We start from the raw sequence: 11,057 nt of genomic DNA on the forward strand, positions 1-11,057 counted from the left end.
AAGTGGCAAACTTCAGAGTAGAGACAAAATCTCGATTAAACTCCGATTAATTCAATAAGTTCTATATATCTATGCTAATAAAATATCACGGATAAAAGCTTGTCAATTACAGTCGATTAAATTAGTCGAAAATCGGAATTTAGTCGAAGAAACCTTAAATCGATCGCAGCGCCGCCAGCGGCACAAGCTGAAACTATCCATGATGCCAAGCGTCGCCTGGCGGCACCAACATCATCTTCATAAAACAACGTAATCTACGTATCGATACTATCGATAAGAGAAACCAGTAAGATACCGACTGAACTAAACGCTTCCGACCATTGCCGAATGTTGCCGAGCTTTGCCGAGCTTTGCCGAGCGCGCAGCAGCGCCCCGCTCGGGGCGTGCGGACACTTGTCGTACAGAAGAGCAACATGTCGCGCTTTCACCCGATTGAACTGGACAGCTAGACAGGCTGTTCGCGTACTCCGTCGATTTCTCGCCTGTTCCTCTCCCATCGCAGCTCCAATCGTTATCGCGATCGCATTTGTATATTGCCAGCGTCCGCGTCGACGTTCCGACGCGATTATGACGTCGGTCTGTGAGCCGTCGTCGCACATAAACGACATTTCGTCATCGCGGAAGCGAACATAACCCCTCCGAGAGACAATGAACCGCCCTGTTCCCGAGTCATTCTCCTAAGGAGACGGTGAGTTCGTGACGTCAAGCGGATTATATTCGATTAGTCCCTAGCTGATCACTCAACATGGGCCTGCTGTTCGCGAAGCTGTGGAGCTTCTTCGGCAACGAAGGTAAATACTATGATAAGATCCATGAGTCATAGTTCTTCCCACCGCTCCCTTTGTACGTTATCATTGTATATGTTTGTGGTAACACGTGCTAGGTGGTCGACCGATTGCCGATCAGCGATCTATGATTTGTCAGTTTAATTGAAAGGGTCGGTCACTCGCACGTAAAACTTGTCAGGAAGTACTTTGGGCCTACAATAAGACGCTCACGAAATTTACGCGAGTATTATTTTAAGCGTTTTTTTTCTTGGAGTCGTCAATTTTATCAAGAATCTGATGTAGAGCTGTGTGACTTGATGAATCAGATGATATTCTTACTGGAAATTCTATGCATGTTCATTGGCCTACTTTCTCTAACTTGTTAACATATGCTACTAATACCTGTTCCTATCACTGTAGATTAAGATCAGGGGTACGCGGTTTTAATCTTGGTTTAACTTACTTTTCATTTTTTTTTCTAGTTTTAATAATCAGAAAAGGATAAAGAATAAATTAAACTGAGATTAAAGTTAATCTACATTGTTAAAAAAGAACATAAATCACATTCTGTATCTGAAGATTTGACCCCTAAATTTAAATCCTCAACTTGCAACTTATATTTTAATTTGATCTATACTTTCATTACATTATTCTTTATATCTAGAAGGATATAAATCAAAATTACTAAATTAGACATTTATTCTTTGTCATTGCATTGAATAATGCTAAAACTTTCTATCTTACTTTCACCAAACTTCAAATGTTTATCTGTCTATATGGTCTAGTTTAGCTATAAAGAAACAGACCTTATAATAAAAATTTATTGTTTTTAGAGCATAAAATAGTTATGGTTGGTCTGGATAATGCCGGAAAGACAACAATATTATATCAATTCCTGATGAATGAAGTTGTCCACACGTCTCCGACCATCGGGTCCAACGTAGAGGAAGTTGTGTGGAAGAATATTCATTTTATCATGTGGGATTTGGGTGGTCAGCAGAGTTTGAGAGCTGCCTGGTCTACTTACTACACGAATACCGAATTTATCATTATGGTCATAGATAGCACTGACCGAGAGAGACTTGGTATGATTAGGGAAGAGCTCTATTCGATGCTAAACCACGAGGAATTGAGTAAAGCCAATGTTCTGGTCTACGCCAATAAACAAGACTTAAAGGGCAGCATGACTGCAGCTGAGATTTCAAGACAATTGGATCTAACATCTATCAAAAAACATCAATGGCATATACAGAGCTGTTGCGCCCTCACTGGAGAAGGGTAAGACCATAGCGTGATTATGAACTTATTTCTAGCAGGATAGAGGAATAAAATCTAAAATAAATGATAATAAAAAATGTTTCAGATTGTACCAGGGACTGGAATGGATCGTCGGACGTTTAAAAAAGACATGACGTACATTATGAAAGTCATTTATAAGTAATGAAATATCCAAAATGTAAAATATGTTATTGAGCTAAGTTAGTTCTGGTTACACACTTTGACAGTTATACGAAAGAAGAAAACAGCATGGGCTGTCGCATTTCGTTCATTGATTTCAATCTCCTGGTATGATCCTCAAAGTGCATCCGATCATTTTATTGCAGCAGCCACACTTAAAGAACGGTGGACGGGTCTGTTCTACAGCTACTAATTACACTGGCTGCTTATGCAATCAAAGGAAAGTTTTGATATTGTTCTTATGACATAACAAGCCTCAACTCGTTCAATATAGAGATAAGAAAAGAATGAAGACAAGTAGAAATGTACAAAGCAAATGTACAAAGCGAAATGTTAAGCGAGTACTAAAAAGAAAGATAATTATTTTTTGCGTCCATTTACAAGATGTATGCTTGGTTGATTATCATAGTTAAATGATCATTGTGTGTGAACATAACAAGTATATAATTTAATTCGTTAAAAGAGGAATTATCGATTTCTTATGCGAATTATGTTATCATTTGCATGATAAAAGTAAGAGATTTCTTATCCCGTCCACCTACAGTAAAATTCTGCAGTAAAACAGGCAGTTAAAATGGAGGGAGGCAACTCGTTATTCGTACTCAGTTCATATGTAAGAACGCAAGAAAGTGTACATAGTTTTTTATACTTCTCGTTAAGAGAGCGAGCTCTGTAAAAAATGAGAAAGAAATATAATGCCGGACGAGAGAAAAAGTGCAAAATCTTGCGACATTTCCGTACGTAAGGGCCGAGCAGATTCATGGCCAGGTAACCCAATTGAGGAAAATTTCTCAAGGCAGAATATGAACTGCTCTGTGATACGTGGATTCAATTCTGAGACAGTTGTTTGCTGATTATATCATGTAACCGATATGACTTACATGACGCGTGGGAAAAAAGCACAACGAAGGATGGGCTGATAAAGCTCGATGGAAGGCTGATGATATTCTTAGGATGCGACATACGTAATATCGCGACAGGTGAATGGGAGCTTCAAATCAAACACTCGCCTATTGACTCACTGATTCGCTGAACGATTTCAACCTGTTCCGTTTTATTTTTCTTGGCAGTGAGAAATAATATTATAAGTTTCATATGTATATCTAATTGATATAGTTCATTACTGTAACTGCTTCAAGTGATGTTATTAACTAAAGCGCGAATTTTTAGTTATTTAAGGAAATGTATCTTCCGGTTCCATTCACCTGCGGTTACTGCGTGCCGCCAGGATGATGGGATGTACTAATGAAAGTCCGTGACACAAAGGAATCATCTTGTCTCCAACTTTGACAGCTGTCTCGTCTTTGCTTTATTTAAATTGTAAATGTAATCTATCTTTTTTGTAGCGTTAAATACTCCAATAGATATAATATTAATTATCGTAGCTTTAAAAAAAAGGGAAATTGTCAATGTGTGCTCTAAAAGATTAATGGGTACACGCAAAGATGACTGTACAGGCGTTGTTAACATCACGCGGTGAGATATAAATGCCGTCTAATGCCAGAGTGAGATCATAACACTTAAAAGTTAACGCTAGCTTTCTCATATTGAGAAACGGGTTCTTAAATGTTGGTGACACATAAGAGTCGTATCTCCCGTGTACATTGTTTGCTCCTCAAAATTCTATGCGGGGTATATTATACCGAATCTACACTCGTCGAATTTATCCACGGCGTCCGTCTTCTCTATTTAACTGTAATTGTGTAAAAAAAATAAAATTTTTGGAATGTGTAAAGTACAAGACATAGGTTGTTTTAACGCAATGTTGGCGGAACGAGCGTGCACGTGAAAAACGTGATTCGTGCTTTTGCAAACTCAGCCCGACCTGTCGAGTCTATCGAAATAACGATTTTAAAATCAATCATTTCCGATTATTAGTCTTTATCTAATATAATTGTATAAGTCAGGGAATCCTGTTCGACTTTAATGAATAATAAAAATGCTAAAAGTATGGGATGTCAAATAAATTAAAAATCAGTTTCTATCAATAAGAAATATACGGATTTGCTGTACTTTTATTTACCACGATAATACCATCCTACTTCCTAATTCTTATAATTTGCATTTCAGTAAGAAATGTACATAAGTTTTTTATTGTCTTTAGATTAAGCATATTTCATTCGGTGTTAAAATTGATAATACCTTACTGAGTATCGCTTTAAAAGCTTTTTAAATTTTATTCTTTATCCAAAGCTTTTTTCGATATTTTGATAGAATATTCAGCGATAAATATCGTAGACTATTGGGGTTACGTACTAAGGCGAACGATTAGGCGAACGGTGCTTTGTGAATCCTAAGTCCCGAAGGAGAAAAATTTGTCAGCTACGATTACCTTTGATCCATTTATTTTCACATTCGTTATAAATAAGATATACACACACTCATTCATTCTTATAACAGTGGCTCCACCACCACTGGTCATGCTTCTTAATTTTACACTGTATTCACGGCGGTTTCTCGTCACGATACGACCGAGTATGCCGTTCGACGAGACTATAAACACTATTTTTAAGTATGCTCAATCACTCTGCGTCATTGTATGCCGTTAAGTATTCAACTACTGCAACTCGCGTACAGCAACAGCATTTCTTTTGCCATTCCAAAAACAATCAGAATCATAGATACAGTATTTATTCCGTCTACAGTTAGAATGAATTTCCTGAGGGAAGTGGGACAGTAAACAACGACCAGCCCTTATAAAAAAATACACTCTTGACGGTCCGAAATAACACCTAATTGAGTGTTAACTCTTTAATTGAGGATTAACACTCAATTTGAGTGTCATTTTGGACCGCCAAAAATGTATTTTTTCGTAAGGAAGGAGATCTACGTCTGAGCTAATTAGCACGTTCGCCTTTTGGCGTTCGTGCTGACTATTGCTTTCAAGATCTATTCTTTATGACACCGTTCTATTGCTAAAAAAATTCAATAAATTTCGAAAGTAATTTCTAAAATAATCCACCAATTCGAAAAAGAAATATGATACACATCAGGGTGCAATTTTTTGTGTGACGAGGCAAGACAACAACGTGACGGTTGCTAATTCATGTCTAATCACCGAATAACATAAAAATGCCAGGTATAAAAAAAATTCTCTGAATGATGTCTGATCTAAATTAAATTATCTTTTAGATGGTGATGTTTCTTGAACGTTTATGTTGCCTTACGCAATAAATCTAGATTTCGAGTCTCTACTTTCTATTGTATTTATGACTTTACGTCGTTAGGCTAACACGTTAACTATCGCCGTAGATTTTGCGTAGTTTAAATTCCCTAAATTTCTAGCGGTAGTCGGCGTGTTGCTTTGTATTGAGCGATGACTTTATTTACAATAATTACCTATTTCTGACGCGTTTTTTATCTTGTGTGTGTGTGTTTCTATAAATAAATTCCATGAGACATCTTTTAGACACCTGAGAAATATTTAGAGGTCTAAAAATTTTAATACTTAGATATCTAAAAGTTATCCTCTGGACTTTTTGCACTATCGTGGGTTTCCTCGCAATTTTGGCAGTTTTCACTATTGGACCAATCTACGTTTCCACTTATATAAGCAGCTACGTTGCGAGAACACCCATTTAAGCCTGTCCCCGCAATTGATACTTTGTAACAATTTAGCTTAAAACATATGTTTTTAAGCATATTATATGTATATAATTAATTTATACAGGTGTAATGTATATACATATGTATATCTACATATGTATGTTGGTGTAATTAAAATGTCTGTTTATCGTCATTCATTAAAAGTATCGACAGCGGGAAGAGAATTAATGCGAATTCGTTGACGGGGAACATTGATGTGTCTGCTCTTAATAATTCTACATTTAGATAATACATTAGACGTAATTATTTGTCGTGTTTAATACCTAGCCTTGTGTCTCTTTCATTCTTCACTCTCTCGCTCTCTCGCTCTCTCCCAATCGCACTATCATTTACTCAATAAGGCGCGGGCTCGTTGAGGTGTCTCCGTCGAAGTTGGTATCAAAATGATATCCTATCAAAGTTCCCGGCGCCGCGGTTGACGCTCGAACAAAATCGAGGTCAGGAGACGACGAGACTCCGAGGTGATGCTGGTCGATCGTCGATCCAGTGAGAAACGGTTCTTAAGCCTTGACAGCCTTTATAAGGAGATCGGTGCTGAGGGACTTAGGCCTCTCGATGGGCAATCCTAAGGCGCGGTCCCAAACGAGAGAAGCGAGCACGCCCAACGCACGCGACACGCCGAATAGAACCGTGTAGTAGTTCATCTCCTTCATGCCATAGTATTGCAACAGCACACCCGAATGCGCGTCCACATTCGGCCATGGGTTCTTTACCTTGCCAGTCTCCAACAAGATTGGCGGTACTACCTTGTACACTTGCGCGACAAGCTGTAAAGGAGAAAACATCAACATTGATATTAATATTAAAATTTGATGCAAATTATTAACTTAGAATTAAATCGGAATTATGCTAAATGAATTCCGAATAGTGTGACTATACACTGAGAAAAAAGTTGCTGATTAAAAAAAATATTAGTTTATTCAATTAAATGTAACGGACTGTTAAGCAAATATTTGTTGATTTTAAACAAATATTTGTTAATTCAAACAATTAATATGTTGACACATGACCTACTGTATATTTAATTTAAATATTTGACTATTAAACGAGAATAAATTGAAATGGATAGAAATAAATTCATTTCGACATTTCTGATTTCTGATTTTTCGAATCCATGAATATATCTGAATTCAACATAATGAATAGCTCTTTTGTATTTTAATTTATTTCAATAAAAAAATAATCTAATACGGACATGAATCATCCAATTCAACATAATGAATAGCTCATTTCATATTTCTATTTGAATAAAAAAATACTTATGGCGTAAATAAGTTAGCCATTAGTACATCCCAGTTCAAAATTATAAATAAGAAGAGCCTCGTTCGAATTCACTTCACAAAAATACTAAGTATAAGCATATTCGGGTCTATGACAGTCAAAGCTAGATCTTTTTTGCCTAAATAATTTCCCAGTGAATTATCTATATCCTATATATGTACATGCATACATATCATATTTTTGTAGTTATTCAAACTACGCGCCGAAATTTTTAGGCCTCGGTTGTCTAATGGCTTAAGACGCTCGTACGGAATACAAAAGATCCAGGTTCAAGTCCCGGCGAGGTAATATTTTTCGCAATAAATTTATTTAAGGTTTTCAGCACATTGTCAATTTAATTTAATTTGCGATATTATTGCAGTAGTTTAATTGCGTAAGATAAAGTCCAAAAAAATTTCGGCGCGCAGTTTGAATAACTACAAAAATATGATATGCATGTACATGTATAGGATATACATAATTCACTGGGAATTATTTAGGCAAAAAAGATTTAGCTTTGACCGTCATAGGCCCGAATATGCTTATACTTAGTATTTTAATTTCCTGTCGGTCCGAATAAAATCTTAGTATATATATTTTTATATGATTTGTAAACTATGAATACATTACAGTTCAAAATTATGAAAATAGGAAATATGTATGTCATGTCCTGGGTATCAATCATGAAACTTTATCCCTAGGATGGAAAGTGAAAAGCGAAAATTTTAATCGTTGAAGTTAATGGAGAAATTTTTCACTTTTCACTTTATATAGAAAGATTTATTTTCAAGTCGTTTTCTTTTCTATTCATTTCATAAACAAAATCAAATTTATGCCCTCAGATATCAATTTATTTCAATCCAGCTCCGGCCTCTAAAGCGCGAACTCGAATAAATTAAAATAAATTGGAATTTTTAATTCATTTCAATCCATTCTCGTTTACTAAAAATAATCACTACGAACTAAACGCATTTAGTCAAGTTAATAACTTTTTTCTCAGTGTGTGCAAATAAAAATGTAATGTTGAAAAGAATTGAATATTTCGAAGTTAATTTTCTCAATCTTTATGGCAATATTCTTAAATATTTAAAGAGGCGGATTAATGAATCCGGTTATTTTCTTTTTTATTTAAAGCAGAATAAAATCTTTCTACTATACTTAAAACATTGCAATAAGATGCGCGATTTACCTTGAATAACGGATCGTTCGGTAAATGTTTCAACGCGAACTCCCTCTGGCAGGTGTACCTCGGATCGGTTTTCCTGAGAACGGCATGTCCGTAGCCGGGCACGACCTGGCCACTCTTCAATGTATTCCAGATGAACTCCTTGAGTTTGTCATCGCTGGGACTGTCGCCGACTTGACCACGCAACTTCTCCAGCCACACCAGCACTTCCTGATTAGCCAAACCGTGCAGTGGTCCGGCAAGACCATTCATACCAGCGGAGAAGGATAGATACGGATCTGATAAGGCGGATCCTACTAAATGGGTGGTGTGAGCGGACACGTTACCACCTTCGTGATCTGAATGGATCGTCAGGTAGAGACGCATCAGTTCGATAAATTGCGGATTGTCATAACCGAGCATGTTAGCGAAATTCCAGGACCAGTCCCGACCAGCGTCGACGGAGCCCAAACCCTTGCCGCCCTTGTAGATGTTACGGTAAATGGTGGCGGCAACCACCGGCAGTTTGGCGATCAGATTCATCGAGTCCTCGTACACGCTTTCCCAGTATTTGCTTTTGTGCACACCCTTGTTATACGCCTTAACAAATTCGCTCTCGCTGTTCAGCAACGTAATCGCTGCGGAGAACTGCGTCATCGGATGTAGAGTCTTGGGGAAATTGTTGAGGGCCTTAACCACGTGCTCGGGTAACGAGCTCCTGGATGCCCATTCCTGCGAGATGGCCTTCACCTGCGCTTCCGTAGGCACGTCGCCAGTAATCAGCAGCCAGAAGAGACCCTCCGGCAGCGGTTCCGCGCCACCGGATGCCTTCGGCAAGAGTTTCTGGCATTCGGGAATTGACTTCCCGCGGAATCGGATACCCTCCTCCGGATCCAGTACCGATGGTTCCCACACGAGGCCCTTGATGCCGCGCATACCACCGTACATCTGCATTCAAAGCAAAGTATGTTAGATGAGCAATAAAAAAACTAATATTATTGCAACAATTATTTTCGATTAGATTTCTTTCGGCTGCCTAAATTCTCTAAGCTTTTTAAGTTTATTCTAATTAATTTCAATAATTTTAATATAATCATGAAAGATTAAAGTTTCAAGTTTATTTATTAAAATATTCAAATTTCTCGATAATCTTCTTCAAGAATACCGTTAATCAATATAGTTAAGAAGGCATACACCACGAACGCCAGATGCGCAAACCAATGAATAAACTTAATTCTATTATTAAAACAGGTAAAGACAAGCTTAACAAAATGGAACTTTGTAATGTAGTTTATAAAATTAATTGCCTGAGCTGTGAATCTTCATACGTTGAGCAAACAAAAAGAAAAATAAGAACTAGAATAAAAGAACATAAATCTAACATTGCCAGTTCGAGCAGCCTTCACAGTGTGGTAGCACAGCATCAGGTGAATTTTGATCACAAATTTAATTGGGAGGACATAGAAATTCTGGATACTGAACCTTTCTTCCATAAAAGATTTACATCAGAAATGATATTCATCCAAAAACAAACACACGTTATCAATAAACAAAATGATACGGAAAAGTTACCCGAATCATATCTTCCATTACTTAAAATATCGTCCTCTACATAACTCTAGAACTTTCCATTGCTAACGCAGGGAATGTATATAAACTGACACGTACGAAAATTGATATAACGTTTTTGACTCTGAGCACAATCACATTGACTCTAGGTCCTGGATTTTATCGTTCAACGCAGGTTGGTTAAAAAAAGTTTTATATATTGATCTTTTCATCTTTTTATTCTCTTGACGTGGTTAATTAAAAAATATTTATTCAGATGGTACTTAATTAAATTAAACTTAGTATTCCAAATGTATTATGGTATAAAGTATTCTTGTTTTACACTGTCAATATTATTAATTTAAGAAAATTTACACGTAATATTAATTTTAAACATAATGTTAATATTAATTTAAGAAAAATTTTACACATAATGTAAATTTTAAACTATTTATTCAGATTGTTTTTAATTAAATTAAACTTGGTATTCCAAATGTATTTTCATATAAAATATTTTTGTTGTACACTGTCAATATTATTAATTTAAGAAAATTTACACATAATGTTTAATAGAAATTGGAACTTTTGCGTTGTATTGATGTTGAGCAAAGTGTGCACTTATTGGCTTTGGTTCACTTATCGGGATCCGGTAGACAATCTGATTTGTATGGAACACCGTTGCGTCTATCAAAATCAAATCTATTACTGAGCGTTATAAAATCCTCCGCTGACAACGTATAGAATTTATATTCGTAATATTTTTAATTTACTTATATACGTAATAATTTATTTCCGACAATTTTTGTAATATTGAGGAAAGTCTAATTTAAGACCGAAACGTCTATTTTATTGTAATATTTCAAATACAAATATTTAAGCCATCCACATCTGGCGTTCGTGGTGTATGCGCGCCTTCTTAATTATATTGTTTTACATTCTTAACACGGTATAATTTATTTTGAATACCGTTAATATTTCCCATTTATTAATTAACACTAACAATATTCTGCGAGGAGTCCCAACCTCGTGGCTGCGAGATAAGGTGACTTTACGGTTATCAACCTTGAGATTGGAAATTTGAAAATTGCAATAAAGCAAAAGTGAGACCTGTAACTCCCCGCGAAGGTTATCACAGGATCTTTGATCCAAAGGACCCCGCACTAATCCTATATGAAATTGGATTTCGGTTAAATCAAATGGTTTTCTCATATGTTATAGCTTATGACCTGCTGAACAAAACCTATAAGTTTTAG

At 36.3% G+C, this 11,057-nt stretch overlaps 2 protein-coding genes across 2 annotated transcripts in view; one reads left to right on the top strand and one right to left on the bottom strand.

Annotated features, from left to right (window-relative positions):
• The first annotated feature begins 410 nt into the window (after window positions 1–410).
• On the top strand, window positions 411–5,655 carry Arl5 (ADP-ribosylation factor-like 5). Its single transcript, XM_018522845.1, has 3 exons — window positions 411–791; window positions 1,601–2,045; window positions 2,131–5,655. Exons 1-3 carry the CDS (start codon window positions 746–748, stop codon window positions 2,177–2,179), a joined length of 540 nt encoding a protein of 179 aa, XP_018378347.1. The 5' UTR covers window positions 411–745; the 3' UTR covers window positions 2,180–5,655.
• The window catches only part of kdn (citrate synthase), a 29,664-nt gene continuing 23,160 nt past the window's right edge, over window positions 4,554–11,057 (bottom strand). Inside the window, exons 3-4 of the mRNA XM_018522844.1 lie at window positions 8,281–9,204; window positions 4,554–6,598 (exon numbers count right to left, since the gene is read on the bottom strand). Coding sequence (XP_018378346.1) covers window positions 6,332–6,598; window positions 8,281–9,204 — 1,191 coding nt within the window. The 3' untranslated portion in view covers window positions 4,554–6,331. The remainder of the gene's footprint in view (window positions 6,599–8,280; window positions 9,205–11,057) is intronic.

Source organism: Trachymyrmex cornetzi, unplaced genomic scaffold (assembly GCF_001594075.2).
Source record: "Trachymyrmex cornetzi isolate Tcor2-1 unplaced genomic scaffold, Tcor1.1 scaffold138, whole genome shotgun sequence".
Classification (NCBI taxonomy): Eukaryota; Metazoa; Arthropoda; class Insecta; order Hymenoptera; family Formicidae; genus Trachymyrmex; species Trachymyrmex cornetzi.

What these genes read in the sequence shown, in the direction of transcription:
- Arl5 (XM_018522845.1), top strand. Translation starts at nt 746, where the DNA reads ATGGGCCTGCTGTTCGCGAAGCTGTGGAGCTTCTTCGGCAACGAAG. An exon ending in GAGCTTCTTCGGCAACGAAG is followed by an intron (nt 792 to 1,600) that starts GTAAATACTATG and finishes TATTGTTTTTAG; the next exon opens with AGCATAAAATAGTTATGGTT. An exon ending in TGCGCCCTCACTGGAGAAGG is followed by an intron (nt 2,046 to 2,130) that starts GTAAGACCATAG and finishes AAAATGTTTCAG; the next exon opens with ATTGTACCAGGGACTGGAAT.